Raw genomic sequence first — 26,198 nt, 5'->3', positions numbered from 1 at the left:
AAGTAATTTCAGGTGTTCTCTTAGTGCCAGAGGACAGTTGGGTAGTTATGGCTTTGCAGATGGAAACTCTTTAAGATCTCAAGTTCTAGTCTCAGTGTAACTGCAAATGGAAGACAAAGGTACAAACTTACTAATCTTTCTATGGTTGAGCTTGAAGAGGCAATTTGTAACTAATTTTAATGCTAATTTTCACTTTCCTTTTTAATTATTTCCTTAGAAGTTGCCCTAGAAAATAATTTGACTTGTTCATGTTTTTAGAGCCAATTCTTTTCAGGTTGCTTTTGAAACCAGCCCTTCTCTTTTGGAGGCTTTTCAGAAATTAGTTAGCTGGTGTGTGGGTAGTCTGCTGAGCAAATGAGAATTCAGTTTGGCTGCATCTGTAGTTTGGGTCCCCTTGTACATTAAACCATGAGTTAACTGTTCAGATCAGTTACCTAAATGTTAAAGGTGTGGTGATGCAGCATTGCATATAAGCAGTGAATTTTTTATCATCTCTGCTGCACTAATAAGCTATACTGCTCTCAGCACTTGTATTGAAGCTACAGATTACTTTTGGGGCATGGTAAGTCTAAGGCATATGAACTGCATGCCATTGTGGGGGCCCATAGAATGTCTGCAGCAACTGTGGTAATAATTTAGGTGTTACCAATTCTGAATCCTAGCGAGATTATTAGACACTTTTTTGACATTTAGGACTAGAAAACTAAACAGTGAGGAACTTGGGTGTGCAGCTAACAATTACTAGTCTGACTCTGTCAGATGTAATGCCAGAAAGGCATCCAGCATTCTTAGAATATTTCTGAGACAGTGAATAAGTGAATAGTTCCCCTTATAACATTTGAGTGGGTATTCATATTTCTTTTAAAAGTCTTGTTGTTTTTCATTCATGTTTATCTGGTCTTTCTTCACTAGGTTGAAAAGCTTTTCAGTACTGTGTTTTCTTTCTATGAAAGTAGTCAAGTCAGTTTGCTCCGAGGCTTTCTGCAATATACTTTCCCCCAATATTTGGGGTTTTTTTTCTCAATACTATCTTTTCAACACTCTATATTGCTACCTGTTGCACCAAAACTACTTTATAAACTAAAGTTTATACTTCTTCACAAAACAAATTTTAACAGAGTAGTATCTGCCTGCTAAACAGCACATTTCTCCTCTGTGACTGTGATGCTGCCAACCTAGCTTCTTCTACCTGGCTTTGTAGACTACTCTGCAGCATAAGTAACATTCCCCCCACCTGCCATTTCTGTGCTGCATAAGTATTTTACAGAGGGTTGTTGTGGATAATCTGTTTTAAATTTATTCCTTTATTTTGTGGGGAGGGCAGGGGAGGGAATTCTGAATCACTATGCCAGGTGATCAGTAGGTAATCATTAAGATAATTTTTATTTTTATTCTAGTCAAAGAAAAAAAAGAAATCAAAGGGAGATTCCAAAACGGTTCAGGATTCATCTCGTCAGGATGGAAAGGAAGTTGATGAAGGTACTGAACACAAATATACACAAAATGCAAACATTATGGTTTAAATGCTGCTTAAGATTTACTTGTGTTTGGTTCATGAAGAAACATAAGAAACTCACAACTCCCTAGTCACATATTATATCTGGAAGTTTGATATTTGAAACAACAGTATTTACTAACTTCAACTGTTTTTTTTTTAAAGTAATCTTATAAAAACTGAGAAATTATGGATAGTAGGGTGCTTATGTTACTCATGTTTTGCTCTGTGAAGCCACGTATTATCACAGAAAAACTTACCTTTGGCCATTTGTTAGTGTTTTCAAACTAAGGTTGAAGCTGACTGGTTAAACTGCCCTCAGATTTCTCTTTGATGTGATACAAACTTAAAATCTTTCCTTCCTCTCTGACTTAGTGATATTTTCATTTAGGAGCTTGGGAAACAAAAATCAGTAACAGAGAGAAGCGTCAGCAGCGTAAGCGAGACAAAGTGCTGAATGATGGTGGCTCAGGAGAATCAAATCTCCAGGGTGTAGAAAACACAGTTACTGTATCCATTGAACAGCTGATGCCTACATCATCACTTCCAGTTGGTCTCAGAAAAAATAAAGGTATGATGCTTGGTAGGTCTGTGAATGTGTCCTAGAAAGATAAATTTACTTGAATGCTTAACTAGTGATTCTGTTTTGCATGTATGTTAGGTGTATTTGGAGGTGAAACTCCTGAAGAAATTATTTCAAGCTGTGTAAAAGTACTTTCTCATTCTGCAAAACTCCCCCTTTTCTAGCCATAATTTTGGGGAAGCTCAGGAGAGTGTTTTGGACCAAGTGGTAAGACACTGGACTCCATCCACACTGGTGCATTGTCAGTTGCTGCACAGCTACATAGGCCTCTCCCTGTTCTTTCACTTGTGCTCTGTGACTCTGCCCTTTGTTTCTAGAAACTTCAAAGGCATCCTCAGCACTGCTGCAGACAGCACCAACTCCTTAACTTTTTGAGTACTTCCTTGTGAGAAGGTTATGCCCCTGAAATTCTCTTAAAATATCGTTCACTGCTTAACATGTAGGCATTTTTTTCCAATGTAGATTTATTAAAATCCTGTACTAAAGCTCTTCATAATGGTAAGGCATATGTGGCTGAGATTTGGTAGTAATTGCTGTAGCTGAAGATTCAGTAGATATGGCTGCTGCTGCTGTTGGAGAACAGAAGGATTGCATGGGCTGGTTTAAAGTGTGTGTAGGCACAGGAATTCATATTTGGGTAAAACTGAGAAATAGGTGCTTTAATTAAATGAAACTTGATGGTCTAGCAAAGTGGCAAAAAGACTGAGTCTGACAACTGTCTGGTATCTTGGAACCATTTATTGAAATTTTATTCCTCATCCTCCTGTTTCATTGACACTCATTTTCACCTTGACTGAGTGCATAATTGTTGCCCTGAGGACTAGATCAGTTGTTTCCTGTTGCCCTTTTTTTTCCCGTCCATTTACACAGTGCTTCAAGAAATGGTAGTTCAGCTCTCTCTATGCCCTGGTGCTAGTTATAACTACTGTAACCTCTCCAGTCAGAATCCTTTATGTATCGTAATTTTTTTTGTATCTTGTGTGTCACCTTGTACAAAATTAATCCAAAAAGAATTCAGCTGTATCTAGTGTTTTCATGGTAAGGTAGAAGTTAGAAATAGTTACAGGTCTGAAATACTTAGATCCACTCTTTGCTTGTTAATGACAACCTTTAATGAATCTTTTAGATTTATGCTCTTCGTTCATTGGAAAAGTAGCTAAAGTTCTTTGAAATCTGCAGTTACTTGATATATAGGTTCTAAGTCACTTAGAGTGCATTCTGTCTGCAACATAAACACAAACAATAAAAAATAGAGCATTTTAATTTCATCCTTGAGTGTTGTGGAGTTGTCTTAATTTACTATGAGGTACTAATATAGTCTTTTCTTAAAGCATTAGTAGTGGATTGTTAGAAGCTTTGTACATCTTGCTGTTAGAAAAGTTTCATCTCACTTTGTTTCCTCTTACTTCTTAATCAGGTGATGTACTTTTGAATGCACAGATTAACAGTTCTAAACCTGCAAAGGGGGAGTCATCAGTTCCACAAGGTAAAAAGTTTTCGTTATTGGACATCATAAGTAACTAGAGAAGTATTTTAAGAAGTGAAAACAGCAACTGTCAGTGCAGGATTTTGAGTTACTGACATGGAACTTTACTGTACACCTGGCTCTTTTGGCTATGCAAATGTTATAGTTCTAAATTCCAGTTATTTCTGAAGAAGTTGAAAACAGTCTGTGTTACCTGTAGAAATACAATTCAGTATTTCAAATTTTCAGACAGATTACCTATTCTAAAAAAAATTATGTACAGAGCATAATTATTTATTATATATATTATTATTTTCAGCAGAGCTTAAAATTCTTTATGCTAGCTCTTCAGACTTACTCATTTGTGTTAATTAATTATTTGCTGTAAGAAAACCCTGGTACAGATAACTGCAAAGAGCTCCAAGGGCTCTCTGCAAAGAATTACAAGTCCTGATTATTTACACTTGTTTCAGGTTGAATATGCAATTTATTCAGTGCTTTACATTCTCCTTTGAGATGCATGAATTTATTAGTTTTGAAAGTCCTCACATATAAATACGTGTTTATAAAAAGAATATACTTGACCTATGTCATACACATAGCTTAAAATATTTGACTAGTGAATCTTAGCAGTTTTCTAACAGCAGATACTGTTAGAATAATACTTGAAGTGAATTAGTTTGACATAATGAAATCAAGGTGGTTGTTACTTACAACATTAGGTGTGTTGCTTTAATCAGAAGTAGAAGTGTAAATAAGCAAGTCAGGAAATGAGTTATTAAAAGCATACACATCCAGAAAGTAAATCCCTTTCTGCTTGTTTTTGAGAGCTTCACTCTCAAATGTTGCAGAGAAGGAGGGAGCTGTATTCTTCAGAAATAATGGGAAGACAGGAGGCAATAATCTAGTTTCAGTAAGGGGAAATTGACAGGTCATGACAAACAAATCTCTTCATGAGATAGTTCAAAGCATCTCTGGGCAATCAGCCTTTATGGTTTCCAGAACTTCAATAACATAGTATAACTTTGAAGTTAGATGTGCATTGAACAGAAGGTGGGACTAGGTGACTTTGAGAGATGCTTTTTAATCTTAAGTTTTCTGTGATTCATTGAAAACTGGCTGGTCATTTAGAAGTTCAAGTTTTTGACAAGACAGTAGTATAATAAACAGAGAATAATCAAGCTCCTGCTTCAGGACCTCAGCTGCCTTTTTTCAAAGTTGCAAAAAGGTTTTTCTACCAGCTGCAGTTTGGTTTCTGTCTCTCCTTTTGTTGCCTTTCCCTAAGACTTCATATTAGGCTAGGAGGACATTGACTGACAGGAGCAATGCTTGTGCTGTAGAGAAAGGGCAATGTTTTTTGTACAGCAGTGGTGACCTTAGGGCTGTCTGTGTTTGGAATTGATTTGTCTGAGAAAATCTAGGCATATCTCACCTAATTAATTATATGTCAGTGAGGCCAGCTTGAATTGGGCATGTTCATGCTGCCTGAGTTACAAGTTCATTTGAAAAATGAAATGTTTGGTCTGTATTTTTTGTTGTCATATGACACTGACTTGTGTGTGAGGGTTTGGCTTACTTTTAATTGTTACACTTCTAATATGCAAATATTTCTTAACTGCTTGTAGAAGAAAAGTTTTTCTGTTTTTTTCCACTGCATATTTAAAAAGAGAAAGGGGATTTGAAATACAAAGCAGTTTGAGAAAGGTTTGTGATATATTGGCAGTGAGGCTGGGTACACTAGCCCTTATATTTTAGAGGGACATAAATTTAAAAAACTTCTATTGTCTGACTTCTCAAAGTATATGTTAAACTTGCAGCAGCTAGTAATTTCTCATCAGGGTAACATGTAACAGAGACTCTTGCAGGGTTGTGGTCTTTTACTTTAGTGTAACATGAAATACCTTACTTACAAATTGAGTGTTACTATGATTTTTATCTCTTACTGTGAGGGACAATATGTTCAGTTTGATATCTGTGCTCTTTGTAAATCCTGTGTAGTGTTTGGGAAGTATTTTCTAATACTTGGTAATTTCATCTACATCCTGCTTGGAGAGCTGCTGCATGCAGTTATGAAACAGAAAATATTCTCAGTTTAGTGCATGGGCTTTTCCACAAGTCATCCCCATACTCTCTAAGAGAAATTAGCTGCCAGTGTTGAAAGTACCCTCCCCACCCTTCTGCTAATCTAGAGGCACCAGTTCACCAATACATCAACCCTGTGAAGAAAGGGATGAGGAAATAGAATGCAGTTGGTGCTGTTTTTTCCTCCCTCTTCAAGTTAGTAGACAGATGGTGCGTATCATCTGAACTGGAAAATCAGCTGAGACAGAGCAGCAGCCCTCTCTGTATCACGCTGGTGTAGCAAAGCTGCTGTTCATTCAGGGGTTTTTTATTAAGTGAATGTGCATATAAGTGATATTTTAGTTCTTCATCCAGTTCTTATTTTAAATAATCCTTTTATTATTGTTATATTTAAGTTTCTTCAGGATTGAGTGAAAGCCATACAGTAAATGGAGGAAGCTGGAATGAGAAGTCTGTAAAAATCTCCTCACAGATTGGTGTAGGGGAGGAGAAATGGACATCTGTTCCTTCAACTGCAGCTGGGAAGAGGAAGACTGAGACATTGGCTTGGGGCCAAGACACTGGAGATGCTAATGGAAATGGAAAGGACTGGGGTGTAAGCCTGGTGGGCAGGCCCTGGAAAGAGCGTTCTTTGTTCACTCCTATTGGTAAGCTATTTCCAAGAACTTGCCTCACATAAGCATTTTTACATAAATGTATTCTTTAGTAGTGGATCTCTGAAATCCTATTATGTTTATATATTAAAAAAATCTTGACATGGTATAGTGAAATGCAAACTGAGCAATTTCCATTTACTGTAAGTTCTGATGGCTTAGCATCTATGCCTCTGTGTACAGTTAAACTGGGCTGTTTTGAGTTTATCTGACATAAAATTATTTCTGTGAAGGAATGCAGTGTTATATATCATTTTCATAAAGTTCTGAAGATGATCACTAAGCCATTTTAAAGCATAATTTCTTTTAAATAATGTCTTAAAACCCAGGCTGTAAATCTATTCTGTTGGTCCAACATAATCAAATCAACTGTCTGTGGTTTTGGCAGGTGTTTTTTTAGGCCCTAGGCATAAACATTGTTCAACTCTGTGACACTTAGTGTTGCACTGTTTTTCTCATTAGAAACTGATTTTTAGTGCTCAGTACAATTTTCTGCCTTTTTTACTTGTGCTGTCCATAGTAATAACGGAGAAGAGATTTCTCGATTTCTCTCTGGGCAGCAATCATCAGCTTATTAGTAAGTGCTGTAACCTGGCCCTTCCCACTGTTCAGTCTAACTAATCCTCATCTCTTCTGGAAGGCAGTGTTCCCTTGTAGTCAGCAGTGTTACTTCAGTCTTGTCGCGTCTTAACCCCAGCCAGCAGCCAAGTTCCATCCAACTGCTCACTCACTCTCCCACCAGCAGAATGAGAGAGACAATCGGAAGGAGAAAAGCTGGCAGACCAGTGGGTTGACATAAGGACAGTTTAATAGGGAAGGCAAAACCAGTGCATGCAATCAAAGCAAAAAAATAATTCTCTACTTCCCACAGGCTGGTGAATGTTCAGTCATCTTCAGGAGAGCAGGGCTCCATCATGTGTAATGGTGACTTGTGAAGACAAACACCATAACTCCAAATGTCCCTCTCTTCCCTCCTGCTTCCTCTGACTTACATACTGAGCATGATGACACATAGTAGGGAATATTCCTTTGGCCAGTTGTGGTCACCTGTCTGGGCTGTGTCTCTTCAACGTCTTGTTGGGAAGACAAACCCCAGCTGCCTTACTGTCATTGATACAAGAAGTGGGAAAGACCTTGACTCTTCTGTGAGCTCTGCTCAGCAACATCCCTGTATTACAAACCCTGTTTTCAGCATAAATCCAAAACACAACCTTACCCCAGCCATAATCTGCTAGAAGAAGTCTAGACCTTCTTTTATTTCTCTGGCATATTTTGAAATAGTTACCGAGGCTAGATCTGATATACCCTTGGAAGCTTTACCACTGCCAAGTAGAAGTAAAGGGCTTTTTTCATGTTCTGCTAGATGTGTTCTGCTGTGTATTCTAATAGGCAGTTTGTAGTGCTGTTTTTGTTGGTTTTATTACTGAGGATACATCATGTCTACCAAGCTGATTTGCTTCTGGTAAAAAGAATAATTTCATGGAGAGCAGTGAAAGTCTTTCATGATGATTAATGCTTTCAATACTATTGCTCACAGTGTTGTATACAAACTAGAACAGGTGAAAAACTGGTCAGGCCCAAGGTAATGGTCAGTAAGTCCTACTTTCCCTGGAGGCTGATGACAAAGGGAATGTCACAGGGCTGTACTTAGAACTGAACTGTTTATCATCTTTAAAGTGATCTGGAGGAGGCAACCGTGTCATTCAAATCCAGTTTCCAGATTATGTCAAGCTTAAATGTGGGGGCAGGAATCAGTTCAAACAATCCAGGTCAGGGATCCCATCCAGAAGAACCTAAACCTGATGGGAGTAATTTGCCCACAGGAACCTGAGGAATTCAGTGAGGATAAATGTCAGGTGCTGAATCTGGGTTGGAAGCAGCCCTGGCTGGATATTGACTGCCTGGATTGCAGCTTTGTGGATAAAAGGTCTTAGTGGGCACCAAGTTGGATGTGATCCAACCGTAGACCCCAGCAGCAAAGGACACCAACAGTATGCTGGGATGCATTAACACAGGAGTCAGTGAATTGGGAGGTAGCAATCGTCTGCTTTTTGGACAACACCTGGAATACCTGTTCAGTTTTTAGCCCCTTTTTCCCCAGTTAAGTAAATGTAATTCTAAGTAAAATCCACTAGTTTCTATTGGCTATTTCTGCTTATTTTCTGCCTTACATATAACAGTCTAGTATGTCTTCATTTTTAAGCAGTATCTCCTATTTGTCAAAAATTGTTCTGAATTTTATTCCATTCTTTAACATATATATAATATACTCCTAGCTGTGTTCCATCTACATGTACTTTTCAAAACTTAATGATTGTAGTAATGGGAGGAATAATTGTATGGGGCTCGAAAAACAGTTGACTTCTCTTGTGAGAAGCTTTTATATAGAAAAGGCTGTAAAGGGAAGATGGTCTTACAAAGTTTGAAAATTGTTTCAAACTGTGTGTTCATAAAGTCTCATCTCTATCAGCACTTAGTACTGCCCTCAGTTGTATGAAATGTTATGGCTGCACTAGCCAGTGCTTTTCTGATCTGTTTCATAATTAAATAGCTGAATTTTCAACATTGCCAACAGTGTGTGACACTTTTTTTTTTTTTTCTCCCCTTCCCCCACAGCTGCTTGGAATGTGGATACAAGGATTAATACCTCTGAACAGAATACTACTTCTTTCTCTTCATTTGGATTAACTCCTGGAGTTTCTGGTATGTGTGCCTTTCCAAAGATTTTTCCACTGTCTTCTACTCCACCAGGTGGAATAGAGTTTGCCAAGTGTTACTAATATGCATTTTCTCATTTTTCTTTGAAAATAGTACTGCAAAGAGGTGGAAGACTCTTCAAAAGCTATTTTGTTATGCTGAAATTTTGCAGTAAAGTAACTGTTTCAAGTGCATAATCAAAAGCTAGATCAATCACAGAATATTAGTTAGAAGGTTGGAACTAGAAGGGGTTGGAATGAGGTGAACTTTAAGGTATATTCTAACCCAAATCATTCTCTGATTCTGTGACTTCTTATTTATCTGTATAAATCTATTTAGACTGTGTTAAGTCTAAATAATGGGCATATGAGATTGCTGAGTGTTGCGATGTCTGAATTTAGAGATCTGAAGACTTCTTTCTAGGAAAGCCCATTTACCCCAGTCTTCTGAGGTTTGTTATTTGATAATTGAGTTTTTTCCCCATCAAGGAGCTGAATCACTACTTTGAAAAAATGTTCCAGAGGCAGGATATGAAGTCTTGAGTCTTTTCTCTGTATGACAGATAGAAATGCTGAAGCTCTTTTTCTTTTTTTTTTGAGGGGTTGTGTGCGATAGAGTACAAATCTGTCTTCATAATAAATCTTGCGTGTTAAACAACTAACTTAAGTCCCACAATGATTTATTATACAATAAAGGGATCATATGTCAGGTTTTCTGCTCTTGCCATGAGGTTGGCATGGTAGTTTCTTTCAGAAGTAACTGGCCAAGTGCTTATGCACTTCAGCTATATTTACTTGTATTGCAGTTTACAGGCTTTCAACTGTTGAACTTAGTGTCCAGCACCTTAATTGTACAGAGGGTTTTAATTAAAAAAAACAAAAAAAAATCCCAAGCAGCCACCTTACTCCAAGTTCAGTCTCTAAGCTAAAACTTACGAGAGTTTATTAAATAAAGTAGGATGGCACACTGAGCTGAGATTCATTTGCAATACCACCATTTCCACTTCAAGAGAATTATGAAATAGTGAAGTATATTAGTTTTCTTTGATGCACCTTAGCCAGCCATGTTGTAATATAAAGTGACCACAACAGAAATGAGATGTTCATGTTTCTGTCATCTGAGGTATCTTCTGTAGAGGTCTATGTAAAATAGAGACCCAGGTTCTATTTAAACTGAATTTCAGAAGTTTCATCATACAGTAAAATATTAATTTATATAAATCTTAAAATTAGTTTTTGTTTGTTTTACTTTTTTTTATGAAATGGTTTCATTTGTTGTTTATTTTCCTGAAAACAGTTATGTTAGATGTGTAAAAGCTGTTATCATGACTGGAATTTGTCTTACTGTTGTTTGTCCTGCTGCGTTTATGTTCTTGAAACCTTTTCTTTAAATGAGAATTGGATTATTAGTAATACATAATTTGTTTGATGTTCAATGTATTTAATGAAGTTTCTTCTTAATGATCTTTTCTTTTAAGCTTCTCCCTGTAAGAGATCTTATTGATATAGGGTAACAATTTTATTACCCTTAAAATATCATTGTGTTTTTCAGTTTGAGGAGACTTCTTTTATTCACCCTTATCTCTTTTTGTGTTCTTCTCATGACTTTATTTCATCTTCTTTCTTCAGCTTCCTTGTTTTCTGAATATACCTTATGCACAAGGGCCTACTAGTTTTCCTGTCTTCTTAAATCTGATGTTTTTCTTTGAGCCTTTTGCCTTCCTTTCCTACTTTGGTTGGACTTCTTTCCCCACGAAAACTTCAGGGAGCTTGCTAACTTACAAGTACAACTTTATTTGTTCCCTTTCAGGTTCCAACAGTGAATCAGTTTCTCAGGCTGGTACTTCTGATTTTCAGTGGGATTTAAGTCATGCTCAACCCCCTGTTGATGACGAATGGTCTGGGTTAAGTATGTTCCTCTAAAATGTTCATTAACAAAATGTCAATTACTCTTAAAGTGTAGTTATTTATATTAGCTACTGGCATTGGACTGTGGTGGGTATCTGAGGAAAAACCTGAAATGTTTGACTTTTGTAAGCTAATGGATAGTTAGAAGGAATTAGAAGTATTTTGGTAAATTCTGATAGAAAATGGGTAATTTTTAGGAAAATATTTGGATATTCAAACTCAGAAGTGAAAGAGCTCATGCATTTTAAGGTAGAAAAATCTTTGTAATAAAACAGTCTTCCTGCAAGTGATGAGAAAAATCTACTGCAAGTCTGCAAAATATGTAATTAGTAGGATAGAGTTTGAGTCAGTTTGTTTCTGCATCTTTGTACCTTACTGGAAAGTTAAGGTGACATCAGAGTCTCATATTTAATCTTACATGCTTTCTCATTTAGCAAACATTAGGAAGTTCTTACACATATATAGGAAGCATATATTTCTATGGGCTAGAAATAACGGAAATTACTTGGGAGCTGTAGTAAATTTGGTGTTTACTCCCCACTTTCTCCTCTCTATTTATGAAAAAGCATATTGCACCTCATCAGAAATTGACCTGAGCAATTGTTCCAGAAGTTGACAAAAGCAGCTTTGCATGTTACCTTCTCTCATCTATCTGGAATAGACTGATGTAGTCCTTGACTCCACCACTGTTGACATGATTGCTCTGTTGCGAGATAATTTTGAAACTTAGCTTTTGTCTTTTATCTAGTTTCAGGATAAGGAGAGCACATTTCAGTTAATCATTTGAAAGTCATCTGTTTTATATTTTATCAAAACCATAATTGAGTCACGTATCTGAGCATAGAATGTTTATTGCTGAAGCTTCGGTTAATAGGATTTCAACATAGTTGTCAACTAAGAGTACACAAACAGAAGTGGGCAAATGCAAGTTTAGGCCAGTGATACACAGATACAACTGATACACAGATACAACCTACTGCTTTGTCAGGATCAGGAAAATTAAACTGAAGAAAATTAACTGTATGTACAAATACTACCAATTTTTATTATTTCTAAGAACAGATTTCTTTTCTTAAGCAAAGTTTTTTACTGAGAGGGCAGTACATAAACTGAAAGATGTTGAGTAATATTTTTTTTCCAAATCAATAAATTTTAGCATCTGAAGTAGGTGTCATTAAGATAATATTTTTATTAGTAAAGTTTCTAACTATTCTAAGTATTCTATTTAATCTTAAGATCTCTTAGTGTATTTTTGGCTTCATAATGTTTGCCAGTAAATTTAATTGGATTTATTACTGCTTTTTATTTTGATTTTATTTTCAGTTGTTTAAATTGACTCCCACTATAGTTTACATATCAAATTTGCCTGTTCTTTAATAGACTGGTAGAGAGAGATATTTTTGATGTTAATATAAATGAGAAATGAAAATGAAATCTTCTACGTGTTCTGTTTTAAAATTGGCTCACTGCAACTTTCTACTAAGTAGACGGTCTAAGTCTTCGTTCTTCCCTTCAGATATTTTTAATTTTTATGTCACTGACCCTTTAAACTTATCATTCCATCATAAATGAATAATAACAAAATAAAGTATGGACTTAAGAGTATTAGAAAAGAACATTATTAAAAACGTCAATGTTAAGACTTTTGATTCAGTAAGATTTACAGTTTCAGATATATCAGTTGTAAAGGAATCTTACTAAGGTAAGATTGATCAGTGTTACAGTTCATCCTAGTTTTTTCACAAGCTAGAAAGAAAATACAGAGAGCAGCTTAAGATAGAGAACAACTCATAAATTTGTTCCTCTTCACATAGTTTAGAAAAATACCTTGAAGCAACTGCATCTAGCTAGCTGCTGCTGTGATTAGGCTCTGTAAAATCACTGTCATTACTTTAAAAAGTGCTCCACTCATTGATAAAAGTCTACCTTTTTTTCAGAAATACAGGAAATTGCTATTCATATATTGATATCAAGAAGTGTATAATATATATGTCTAGGAGTTCTTTCATTTTTAAACTGGAAATGAGCACCTGTGGAGTAAGGCAATATTCCTGAAAAAACCTTTTAATCTTTGTAGATGGACTTTCTTCAGCTGATCCAAGCTCCGATTGGAATGCACCAGCAGAAGAGTGGGGAAACTGGGTAGATGAAGAAAAAATTGCTTCTGTTCCTCAGCGTGAAGAGAGATCTGATACTCAGAAGGTAAAAGGTGGTATTTTCTCCTGAGCTCAAAGACTTTGTCCTTACCACTGCCATTTCTTAAAGTAACTTGAAGGGTAATTATAAAGGTAATCTCTCATCATGGTTACACTGATAAGAGTAGCACAACTGTGTTTGCTCTGTACACAGAGAAGGAAAACACTGAATGTTATTGAGAAGAGAGAAATCACTTAGCTCCATGTTAAACCTTTCTGTCTTGTCATAATTATAAGGACTACATTATCAGCATATACTGGGAAGGTTTAGATCTGCTTTTATAAATCTTGCCAATAATTAATTCTCAGTATGAAAAATAGCACTTCCATGCCACTAGTGCCTGGTGCTCTCTTGCCTTTTCCATTCCCAATTCTTCTACCTGTATTACCAGATAGTATGTAAAGAATGTGGTCTTTTTAGAATGAATTGAACAGATAAGACTGTGTTCATTTCCAATAGTATATACAATTTCTTATAGCTATCAATTTATGTTTAGTCTATAGAAGGTATGTTTCATTGTCATTTTAAATGCTAAATACCTTCTGTTCCCGTATGAAGATCTCAGATAATGAAAGAGAAAAAGCGGAGCCAATTCTTCAGAGTTCTGCAAGTGGCAAATCCAAGAAAAAGAAGAAGAAAAAGAAGAAGCAGGGTGAAGAAGCTAACTCTCCTGCACAGGTAAAATCTGGATGGTTTAAAGGCAATTACATGGAATTCACAAAATTGCCTTATCTTTGGATATTAGCATCTTGAATAAAAAATACTTTTGGAAAATTAGTTTCTTTATGGGATTGGGTTGTCTTAAATTGTTTCTCAAGAGTTAAAGTAATCCTGATTTTACTAATATTTCCTTAAGTGGTTGTATTCACAAGTTGAACTTGGGATAATTTTTGGTTTTGCTGAATTTTAGAAAACCACAAAATATATGGAAAGTATTTATCCTGAATTACTTATTTTCTATCCAGTCTGAATTTTATACTGTAGGGATGCTTCCAGGTAAAATTGTCCTGTGCATGAGCAGCTTTTTCCTCATGTCTTTTGAAGGAGCTGCTTTGGTAAATATTGCTAGTTAGGAGGATGAAAAGAAATTGAAATTTTCTGTTAAGCTGTCTTCAGGTACAATTGTGTGAGAATATAATTGTTTTCTGAAGTATTGTTTTAATCTGATTTATGTGAGATAATTGTCAATGCTTCAAACTCAGTTGGTGGAGCTACTCTGTGAGTCAGATTTCAATGAGGGAAAGAATATTTTCAAACTGAGGGTGGTTGGAGTTTTCTGTGTTACTTAAATAGCTTTTGAAGAATTGCATTGAAACAGATGTGTAAAATTAGCAAAAGCAGATTGCACTACACATGGCAATTGAATCATGTTTGATTAGATGAAACAAGTACTTTCCTAATGGGAGAAAGCTTTTAATAGCTCATGATCAGATTGCATCCTGCTTGTGTTTATTGTGACAGCCATTCATAGATTACATTCTTTACAAAATGACCAATGTTCAGAGGACTCTGACTAGATGAATTAGGGAGGGAAAGCAAAAACTTCAGTCATACTTGCTTTGGATTTGCTTTTATGGTTATCACATATTCAGTTTACTAAAAGTTCTGAAACATTAAATTCCTGTTACATGAAATTTTATTTTCAAGTTGTCTATGTGGAGGTGGAGCTTGTGTTGATTCCCCTTTCCATTTCTTTTGAGGCAAATTCAGTCTGGGAGTGCTAGGCCTGCAGGGTTGTTTTTTTTTATTGAAATCTGGTCTCTGCTATGGCTCTAAGTATAAGTTAAGATTAGTAGGTTATGGTTAACAGGCGTTCGTGAGTGTCCTACATGAATCTCGAGATCAGCGAAGGCATTCTGATTTTTTTTCCATTGCTTGTGAGCTGTCTTTTAAATTATATATGTCAAGTTCTACTTTCTATATTAACATAATCAGATCTGTTACTCAACTCAATGTTCTCCAACCATTCCAGTTTTGTTACTTCAGTTTACAAATAAGAACTTATCTGTATTAAATTTTTATGTGGAATTGGGAATTTTGCTTGATAGGAGCAGACTGAACTGCTAATACATCACAGAAGCTACCCTTGTTATAACAGTTAAGTAATTTAACTTGCTAGTCCTACTTCAAACTCATTTAAAATTTGTATATTTATCTTCTGAAAATTGAACATGTTCATTTATACATTTTCATCTTTTTCACTGATTATACTTAAATGTTCACGCTCATTTGTTGACTTCAGTGTTTGTAAAGGCAGTAGAAGCTAACTGAAGATCTTGGAGTAAGTCAGTATGTGTTCCTTCCTGTAAGCAATCAACAGACTTAGGCTATCTGACTGCATTTTCATAAGGAAATAAGGAACAGTGTTTCTAGTTTAAACTCGGAGACCTCTTCACAACCACAGGATTCTTCTAGTGCCACTAACAAGTGTAACTACTCTAATTCCACATTTAAAATGAGAACTTTCCACTTTAGATTGTCTAAGGAGTAAAGGTTGAGATTCTTGGATCCTTTGCATATATTTTTGATTTCTGTACTGAGGTTTACTTCAGGCATTATGGCAAACTAAACTGGGTTGCAAAAATATTAAAGTGTATATGAGGATAGAAAAACAATACAGCTTACATTTTAAAACTTCTAACAAAGAACAGAACAGGGAGCAGTCAAGTGCCATTACAATACTTTTGCAAAGTGTTTTGAGTAAACTCATTTTAATTTCACATTCTTATAATTTAAAGGGAGTGTGAAGTGCAGTTCATTCTGAGATTGAGATTTTTGTTAGTGAATTGCATGAAGTGTCCTCCTTTCTGGGCTTTATTGCCTTCTATGGATATTTTTGTGTTTATACATTTTGAGTGTTAGCATAGGCTAGTATGAGCCCACTACGTCAGTTATTCTTTTTGATAGGTTTTCTGAGTTACAGAAGCTGATTATGGTGACAAAACTCATTCAAAGGGGAGAAGAGTCAGAACTTGACTGCAAACACAGACTCTTCTTTTTTCCCCTCCCACTCCCCTTTTTGTAGGATGCTGAAGAACTGGATAGAGAAGCTGGAGAGCAGTTTCAGGCGGATACCTCAAAAGTTCAAGCACAGCAGGAAAGAGCTTTTTCTTTGAAGACCATAAGTACTAGTGAACCAGCTAAGGTAGGGATGCAAAATTTGGTTTATGTTACAATTTGATTTGGAAGTGCTCAAGTCATTTGACACACTAATTTGTATAGATAAGGTTACAGCAAGAATACTGTTTCAGGCTGTATGTTTATGAATATAAAGGTAATTGAACAGTTGAATTTTAGGTAAAGGTCAGTTATGAGTTTTAAAAATTATGTCTACTCTGAAAAGGAGTATCTTCCAAATCAGTAGTCACTTTCTTTACTGGCATGTTACTTTCTTGTTTGAATAGTCAAGCAATGGTTTAAAACTTAGAAATGTAGAAACCTAAGAATTAATAGGTCTGAGCACAAGACTAGTGGCATATTCTACCGTTAAGTTGCAACAGAATGAAGTGTTACTAAGTTAATATATTGACTTAAATGCAGTCTAAAATTGATTTTGATAGCTGTACTGAGCTTAATGACAATAAGAAAAGGTTTTAATCAAACCAATTCACAGACTGTTTTCTTCAGCTCACAGTTGAAACATACTCTAGAGAATACAAATTCTCTTTCAGTGTTACTCCAAATAGCAGCTTTCTTAGATACTGCTACCCTATGAAGCATCACATTCTAGGAAAAATATTTAATCTATTTATCTAGGTAAAATATTTAGTATTTTTCGTGGCTTTGATTTTTTTGGTTTTTATTTCCATAAAGAGTGAACAACACTAGTGACACAGCAGTTTGGTACCAGAGAGTTTATGTCAGAATACTGAGTTTTTAATTTTTGCTAAGCATTAGTTTCATAAAACTAATGAGATCTTAAGTGAAACCATTAGAATGAAATCTTACAGAAGAGGCCGCAAGTCACAAAATAAAAAGTACAGAAGTATTTTTTTGGTTGAGAATGTCTTGAGAAGCACATTCAGACATACTTAAGGCTCACTCTAAATACATCAAAGTAGAGCCTTACTATAGTTATTTACTACAGCTGATTATTTTAGATCTGCTCAACCTTTAATCAAGGTTGGCAACAGCTGCCTGTTCTGTCTGACTAGTGTATTGTTAGGTTTTGTGGTGGCTTTTTTAAGCTGTGCTTGAAAAGATATCTGCCTGTGTATGCAAGTGGCTTTATTCCTGGAAGTGTGTTTGTTTTATTTAAGAGGCTTGAGCTGAAAATGTGTAGACAGAAAACTTGGATTGTGACATCAAGGTGGCAGGTTTCTGACTTCTAGAAGAAGGCGTAATAGTGCGTCCTGAAAGACTACAGCTTCTGCTGTTCAGAAATCTAAATTGATTTGAAAAATATCTGCAGTTCTTTTCTTTTTCTCACAAGCTGTCAACACTGCCAAAATACAAGCTGAGCTATTAAAATCTTGGTTGAGTTGCTTTACCTGCTGGTCAAGTGTCACTGTTGTAACAAAACTGTAATACCAGTAGTTACCTGAATTGATTACCTTGCACTAGAAACTTTATGTCCTGCTTTTATTTTAGAAATTGCAGTTTAAGTTCATCTATTTATGTAGCTGATGAGTGCTAACTATAAGACAACAATTGGCTAAGCTTGGAATTCCTGTAGGATAGGACTTCATTTTATCAGCATGGTTGATGCATAAAAAATATTTGAGATTACTAATTTTTCAGTTGATTGAGAGAGATACTGCAATAATGGATATTAAAAAAAACTTGCTTCTGTTGATGTGTTTGCACATCAAACTACTCATGAAAGGTTGCAGAAGTGCTATTTTAAATTCATGTGTTGTGTTTGTTCAGTTAAAGCTGTTTAATTTCTTGCTTAGTATGATACAATTAAGAAATTTTGTATCTTCTTTGCTCTCATGAATGTTCTGACTTAATTTTTGAGATGCTTACATTATAGTGATGAAATCACTACAAACTGGTGACTGTGATGTAGGATCTGTACATCTGTGTCCAGGGATGTAGACTTCACTATCTGGTTTTCATAGTTCTTGGCTGTTGTCACACAACTACACCTATGATTTCTTAATACCATCTTATAGTTTGGGGTTTATTGCTTGTCTGAGACAATTTTAACTACAATAAGTGTTACACACTGGGAAACAGTTACATTTTGTCTCTGTAGCGGGAAGCCTTCAAAATCTAGATAATAAAAATGCTACTAGTACCTTTTACTCTGCAGTTATTTCTGCAGTAAGTTCCACTGAAATACTTGCTGACTACTCTTGCCAATATTTGTTATTCTATAAGCATACAGAGTGTTTTGAGCAGTTTATAGGAATGACTGGAGATGCTTTTTGTTTGATTTGTTTGGGGTTTCAGTTACCTGTTTGGTCCTATTTATCTTGCCTGTTTACCTTGCAACCAAATGAATATGTGTCACTGTTTTACATCTCTGTTGAATATTCTAGAATCTTTTTAGGGTCTTAGTGACTTAAGAGATTAGTCTTCCTTTCTTTGCATGTGCTGTATTTTAAGAATTAATGTCATTTATCTTTGCTTGTATGCAATTAAAATTTTTGGCACTAGATGGCAGTCATAGTATTACAGAACTCAATTTAAAATTAAGGATTTTAATACTGCCTTAATTTTTCAATGTCATCTTCTCAGCAGCTGCTAAGTATACTGCCAAAATAATACTATATAAGAGTTTTTACTTTCGTATTACTTAAAAAACTTTTGGAAACGTATTTTTGTCTCAAACAGTCTGAGGAGGCTCCTTCACTTGCTGTTTCTACTGAGCCATCTGTAATTGTATCAGAGAGCAATTCTGACAAGATCGCTTCCCAAGTGCCACAGATGCTGCAAGAGACAGATGCTTCTAGTCCCAATATTAAGCAAAACAGTGTGCCTCCTCCGCAGAGTAAGTATCTCTCAGTGCAGTTAATTTGTCTGAAGTTAAAAGCACCTTGATATATTTATTTTCATTGTGAGGAAAAATAGGCTTCATACACTTGGATGACTGAAAATGTCTGTTGGGCTTGTCCAGTCCTTAACAGACATTTGGATATACTCATGAATGTCAGGACTGGAGCTCTGTGCTGTGACTGAGGAGTTCTGCCAACACTGTTTGAAAGGACTGCATGCAAGTCTTCAGTGAAGAAAAGATGGTTACTGACATTGCAGTTGACAGAATTTTTAGCTACCAGAAACTTGGGAAAAAATACAAATAATTAAATTTTTAGCCTACTGAGATATTTTGATTTGTCAATTTAGCTCATTAGCATCTTTTTCCATATGTTTCCATGTAATCATAGAGGGAAACAATTGCTTGTTTGGGATTAGAAAGGTATTGGATGGTTTTTGGGTTTTTTTATACTCAAACAGCAAACAGATCAGGCTTAACTGCTGCAGGTATATTGTTTTTTGAAAGTATGCTGTGCCCAGAAACATCAAATGTACCCTCTGTTTTACTTGACAAAAGTGTACTCACAAGCATTTGAGCACTTGACAAAAGTTCTCACACAATAAAACCGGAAATCTAGAAGGGAAGTGAGGATGTGAGAGGTATTGCTTGAAAAAAAAAAAGGTTGTTTTTATTCAGACTTTTTAATAAAAAATAAACACTGACAATCCATAGTTAGTTACTGGCTTAGTGTTGAAGTACTAAATGAGTTTTTAATGACTGCAGAGGAAGCATGGTAACTTTATAGTTACAAAATCTCATTCAGCTGCATTAATTGGCTTCTTCATTTTGAATACATGAAACAGTGGAATATTTCAAGTCAGTGTATCAACTTAGAACTTTTTGTTCTGGTTCTAAAATGTGAAATCTTTTGTGATAGATTCATTCCTCAGCAATTGAAAGAACATCTCTTAGGTTCGGTGTGTACAACACTTAACATTTTTTACTGCTTTTGGCAGCCAGCATGTTTTAAGGCAATCTGTTTTATTAAGAACATAGTGCTTCTGTATTGAATTATGGATTCCATGTAAACACATCTTTACATAGTGCAGTACTTTTAAAAATATTCTTCTGACATGTCACATATGTAGTAGTTAAGAGCAGTGTAATCTGGTAAAAGTTAGCATTTAATGTCAGTTGTGTACATGTACATTATTTCTAGTAGGCCAGAAAATAACAATTACTCTACTGTAAAATACTGTATTTGCAAAATGAATTACCTTTGATGTGTATCACTCTAAGTATTTGTGGGGTAAAAATGTAGGATGAAATTGGCAAGCATTGTTTAGATATATTTCAAATTAAATTCTTTACATTTGAAGTGGATGAATAAAACTAGTTGATTGATTTCAATGACTTTGCAATATCACAGTGTGTATTATCCAGGGTTTTAGAAGCCAAATCTGTGTAAATGTTCTCAGTCCTAACACTATAATTATGTTTTGTTTTTTAGCAAAGTCTGAAGAAAGCTGGGAATCTCCCAAACAAGTTAAAAAGAAGAAAAAAGCAAGAAGGGAAACGTGAATTTCCTGAGATGGACATGTGTTGCTGAATATTGTCATGAAGATTATGCTGTTTATGCAATAATTTGTGAACATGTACAGAATTTTATATAGATTTCAAACAATTTTTAAAAACAGAACTGCTGTGAACACAAACATCTTTAAAAAGGAATCAAATGAAAGTAACTTTATGATATAGCAAACAGAACATGCTACATTTGAAAGACATTCTGAAGAATCTGTTTTTCCAACTTTTGGAGAGAGATCTTAATTAAAAAAAAACTGGTTTTACAACACAGTGCCCTGTTTACAACAGATTATACTCTCATCTACAGCTGCGGATAAAAGATTAATTTCAAGGAAGGGTTTTCTGTAAAAATTATTGTCTGTACAATAGTGGGTGTTTCTTGCCTCTCTTATGAGTGGTGCATTAGAAGCACAGAATGTCAACCATATGAATTTGTTTCATGCCTAAATCAAAGTGCTTTGATTAAATACATAATCTGCCATATCTTTACAGTAAGTTGGTTAGCAAATCTGCTAGCTATTGCAGGAATCACAAGTGCAAATCATTAACCATTTGTACAGTCAGACCTTCATGGTTTATTATATGAAGTTAACACAATAAAACTGCTTTGGGTTAAAAGTTTGAGAATGTGATTTGAAACTTGAGTATGGTTCATGAAATTATTTTTTATAATGTCTATTACCTTACTTGAATTATTGAAGATAACAGTATATTTTTAAGAATGCAGTAATGTGCATAAAATTGGTTTTCTTTCTCATTCCCTGCACTTCTTGGTTGATTCAGGATCCCATCTAAAAACTGTATTCTTTCAACTTCTAAACTCATGAAATGAACTGAAATCAAACTTTCCCTTCTTCTAACACTTGTTGGCTTACTGTACCCAATTCCCTTGTTTATATTACTAAAACTCTGAACAAAGCAAAGTGAATTTTTCACTCACAAATTATTTGGATTTCAAAGATCTGTTGGAGAACTGGCGTAGCTTCAGACAGCTTTAATTGACAAAAACAGTTATCAGGAACACATTTTTTTACTGCCTTAACCTGTAGGATGTAGAATGTGTCTAGACTTCTGGACAGGAGTTAGTGTTTTTATATTAAAAAAATAAAAAATTATGCAAGTAAAGCAGTTGTAAAATAAAGACCATTTCCCACTTGAAACTGTTAATTAAAATGGCATTGAAGATGTGTTGTCATTTTCAGGCACTGTAATGACGGGGTATTGAACTGGAGATGTGTTTGTGTCTGTAAGGTACAGGCTCAGCCATGTACACTGTAAATAGCCTTTACAAAAATTGGTTTGCTAAGGATGGTATTTAACATCACCGGGTAAGTTCAGTTAAAGAGTCAGGATTCTTTTCAAATGATTGACTTCTGGTTTTGTGGCACAAACAGAATTGTTAACAGCTGTAACACATGGTACTGATCAACAGTTGTGTGCTCTTACTGTACTCAACTGCAGTTAGACAGTATTGCAAGGCAAGAGCAGATAATGCAGCAAGCTGGGTTTAATTGTACTGAAAATGCACCTGCTAATGGGGAGCTTTCCTAATAAAAGGATACTAACGTGCACAGGTGTTAATTCCTGTATATCAGGAACATCACACTCTAAATTGACCTGTTAAATTAAGCATATTGACAGTATTGATTTATTTACTGGGAGGGAGTAATGTTTAAGAGTGGTATTTGTCATGATTCACATAAATTTAGAACTGAAGTACAGCTTTTCAAAGAGTATCTTAAGGTAAACATGAAAAATAGGATATTACGAAGTCATGCGGAGTCCTTTGCACGTAAACAATATTATAATTTTACTTGTCTTCATAGTAAAGGTTTAAAAATACCCTTTGAATTCAGGTTTTTAATGTGTGTCTGAAATCTGTTTCCAGTCTGTGTTATGCTATGAGCCTCTTTTATAGAAAATACAAAGATTTTATGTCATGAAAGAGGCTGCCCCCAAGGACTTTCACTGCATAAATTATTTTTTTTCCTCTTGAAAATAAAATTGGTGATATTTCTGAGTTAGTCGAATAGCTTGTCATTCTGGAAAAACTCATACTAGCTAAAACATAGGAACCCTGCTAACTGCTACTGCTAAGCAGGGTCATATAAATACATAGCCTTCCTTTCAAAATGACATTACCTATTTAGCAGCACCTCTTACTGTTTTCTTAATGTGCAGTTTCAATGTCTTAGAAAGCAAAACTTGCTTTATTTTGACATTCATTTAAGAGGTAGTAACTATATCGTATTGTCTATAAATAGAAACTTGGTTATCTATGTACTGTCATGTTTCTATGATTCAAGCAGTGGTTAGTCTTAATGATACACTGAATCCAGACTTTGGTACTTGGATAGAACAAAAAACATAATTTTAAAGAAGCTTAATCATTTTTTTTCTTTTTTCTTTGGGTTTATTGTTTCTGTTGTTGAATGCATGGAATGGTTTCATAAATCCAATATGTTGTTTTTTTCTAAATACTCTGGAATTATTTGTATGTGTAATTTAAACTTGTGATGATGTGTAATTGGATAGTCATGGCATATTTTTATTTCTTTTGTGGGGAGGGAAAGGTGTACAGAATTCATATGTGCTTGTTACAAAGGTAACTGTGCATTAGTTTGGAGGGGGGTGAAAACTGTATTTCTGATGCCCTTTTAGAAGTCTAAAAAAAAGTGCAAGTGAAGAGCACTACTTTAATATTTACTAAGAAAGAATGTACATATTAAAAGCATTTCAAAATTTATAGAAATATTGCTAGTACTGTTGTGTTGTAACTGAATTGTATCTCATTTGAAACTGCCCTATTAATCGTTCCTAGCCATGAATAAGGCTTTTGAAAAGTGCAGCCATCAGAGTACATGGTTTAAGCAGACTTTCATCTATTGGTTGTTGTGCCTTTAACTCAACTAGGTTGCCAATCAAGATTTCAGCTGTTAAAAATTTCAGGTCTCAGACACTTGTACCCATGAGTCTCCTGCTGGTGACCAGTGAATAAAAATGAGCAGTTCTGGTTTTTCAGGCCAGTACTAAAAGATTTCTTCATTGTTCTGCTGTAACTGGAAGGAAAAAAATCCTGAAAATTTTAATTGCTTCTTAAAATACGCTGCTAAAAATACTGTTAAAATTCTGAGTAAATTACTTCATTTAAGAACAAAGAGCATCAGCCAAATGAACTGGGGGGTGGGGAAGAGCAGGAAGGGCGGCGTGACTGATCATTCTGAACTTGAAAGTAATGCAGCAAGATGATGGATTTTGCTTGCTGCAGGACTAACAGAACTGCTGTTAGTTTGGGTGGATGTTTGGAGCAAGATGGGATGATTTCTGTTTCTTCATGGGTGGGGGCTGGCAATTGTTGTTGCCTGTGTTTTGTATCATGTTATTAATGATTCATGGGTTGTTCCTGCTGAAACTTGGTTGAATTACTAAATTCTGTTTTCCGTAGTGGGGCCCTTCAGTTGAGGAAATTATTGAACTTCTGCTTTTTTAATTTCTGTTTGTACCGAGCTGAAGGTTTCTGGTTCACTGAAAATTGTTTTTTCAACTGAAACTGTGATGTCTTTAATGTTGGTGTATTCTGAAAAGTGCATTTAAAACTCCTAACATGAAACTCAGGGCTTCAGGAATTCATACAATACTCTAAAAAATGTGCTTAAGAACATCTGCAGCTATAAACAAACACATTTTCTGTCTTATTTGTAGCATTAGGTGATCCCTTAACTTGGCTCAGTGTTTTTAATTCAGCCCATGGCAGAGTGTAAGTCATGGATCACTCAGAAACAGATTGCTACAATGAACTGAAAACTGACTAGTTATGAGGTGTTCCCTGTTTCCTCACAGATAGCAAGTCCTGTACTAAGTATTTCCACTTTAAAGTGATTCCTTATTTCAAATACCTGGTGTATAAAGTATAAATCAAATATGTTGTTACTGAGGTTCTGACAAAGGCTGCCAGTTTGTTTATCATGTTTTTCCTTGGCCAACCTTACCTATGCGGCTAACAAATAAAGCCATGCCTTGAGCTATGTCTGCAAACAAAGCTCCGGATGGGAGAGAATTCCTCTCTGATGTGATTCTGGAACTCGACTTGCTCTCTCATGCAGCCAGGCCTTAATGTGTCTTTTGAAGAGGCATGGGACCTGGGAGACCAGTGCCTTTCTGAGCTGTAGCCAGTTAGCCAAAAGAGTAGGAGCTGTATCAAATGCTGTCCCTCTGCTGCTGAGGGGCTGAGTGGCTGGGCATGCATCTAAGGCCATGTGCAAGCTTTGCTTCTGCTCTCAGAAGTCTTCAAAGGTGCTGTGAAAGATCTGTAACGTCACTTTTCTACCTGTTCACAGCAGCAGCTAGTGAATGGAAAATACCTGCAGCCATGTCTGAAATCACTGCACTGTTAATTTTTTTCAAGAAGGGACAGATTCCAGGAAAAGCTTCCCTGGAGGGTAAAGAAGCTAATGAGTGCTGGGACTTTTTCCAGAATGCTCTTCTGAAAGCACAGAAACAGTTCATCCCCTTCAAAGATAAGGGATGTAGGAGGAGCAAGAGTCCCCTTTGGCTTAACTGCGAGATTCTGAGCCTACTCAAAAGCAAAGCATATCAGAGATGGAAATGTGGATAAATACCCCCTGAGAACTATGTGGACATTGCCAGGGGGTGCAAAGATGCAGTTAGAAAAGAAAAAGCTCAACTCCATTTGAATTTGGCCAAGATGTCAAAAAATACAAGAAAGGATTCTTTGGGTACAGCGGCCGCAAGCAGAAACAGAAGGCAAATACTGTCCTGTTGATAAACAAGAGAATTAGTCACTGGTAATGCTGAAAAGGCAGAGGCTCTCAACACTTCCTTCACCTCTCTCTGCACCAGCATTGGTGGGCCCCTGGCCTTGGGACCAAAAATCAGGCTGCTGGAAACACAGATCCAGCAGTGTCGGTGAAGGAAGAGTGGGGGGTGAGCTATTACAGGAGCTGACATTGCAAGCCTGCTCTCCATCATCTTTGGGAAGTTGTGGACTTCAGGGAATGGCAGAAGACTGAAAAAGGCTAATATACCCCCACCCACAAGAAAGGCTTAAAGGAGGATTTTAGGAATTTTAGGGAATTTTATGCCCATCAGTCTTGCTTCAGTCCCTGGGAAAATTTTGGAAGAAATCCTTTGGGTAGCTATCACAAGTCAGATGAGGCACAGGATTGGGAAAAGCCAACATAGATTGATTAAGGACAAATTGAGCTTGACAAACATGGTCACCCTGTGTGACAAAGTAAGCTGCTTGGTTGATGTGGGGTGGGTGGTGGACATTGAGTCCTGGATTTCTCCAAGGCCTTCAGTCGGTTTTCCCACAGCCTCCCTCTGGAGAAACAGATGGGCTGCGGTGTGGATGAGTGCTCCATGTGGGAAAGGCTGAGAGGCAGCACCCAGAGGGTGCTGGTAAATGGCTCCTTTTCAAATGGGCAGCATGGCACAAGTGGGCCCCCACCAGGGACTGATGTTGGGCCCAGCACTGTTAAATATTCTCATACAGTGATCGGGAAGATGGGATCAAGTACACTTTGGAAGCAAGAGCCACCCTGCAGGAAGACTTGGATAGGCTGGAGAGTGGCTAACAAGAATCTGATG

At 36.1% G+C, this 26,198-nt stretch overlaps 1 protein-coding gene across 2 annotated transcripts in view; it reads left to right on the top strand.

Annotated features, from left to right (window-relative positions):
* Window positions 1-23,340, top strand: part of MTDH (metadherin) — a 32,522-nt gene extending 9,182 nt beyond the window's left edge. Inside the window, exons 3-13 of one of the 2 annotated variants that reach the window (XM_086881962.1) lie at window positions 1,398-1,479; window positions 1,887-2,066; window positions 3,496-3,564; window positions 6,021-6,272; window positions 8,895-8,981; window positions 10,785-10,883; window positions 12,960-13,084; window positions 13,637-13,756; window positions 16,104-16,223; window positions 18,860-19,016; window positions 20,512-23,340. In XM_086881962.1, coding sequence (XP_086738088.1) covers window positions 1,398-1,479; window positions 1,887-2,066; window positions 3,496-3,564; window positions 6,021-6,272; window positions 8,895-8,981; window positions 10,785-10,883; window positions 12,960-13,084; window positions 13,637-13,756; window positions 16,104-16,223; window positions 18,860-19,016; window positions 20,512-20,582 — 1,362 coding nt within the window. In that variant the 3' untranslated portion in view covers window positions 20,583-23,340. The remainder of the gene's footprint in view (window positions 1-1,397; window positions 1,480-1,886; window positions 2,067-3,495; window positions 3,565-6,020; window positions 6,273-8,894; window positions 8,982-10,784; window positions 10,884-12,959; window positions 13,085-13,636; window positions 13,757-16,103; window positions 16,224-18,859; window positions 19,017-20,511) is intronic. The other variant, XM_086881969.1, reaches the window with a different exon arrangement.
* Window positions 23,341-26,198: the final 2,858 nt, after the last annotated feature.

The sequence above is a fragment of the Cyanistes caeruleus genome, chromosome 1 (assembly GCF_971803275.1).
Source record: "Cyanistes caeruleus chromosome 1, bCyaCae1.hap1.1, whole genome shotgun sequence".
Classification (NCBI taxonomy): domain Eukaryota; kingdom Metazoa; phylum Chordata; class Aves; order Passeriformes; family Paridae; genus Cyanistes; species Cyanistes caeruleus.
Note: the sequence above shows the minus strand (reverse complement) of the source record. Positions and strands in the feature narration are given on the sequence as shown.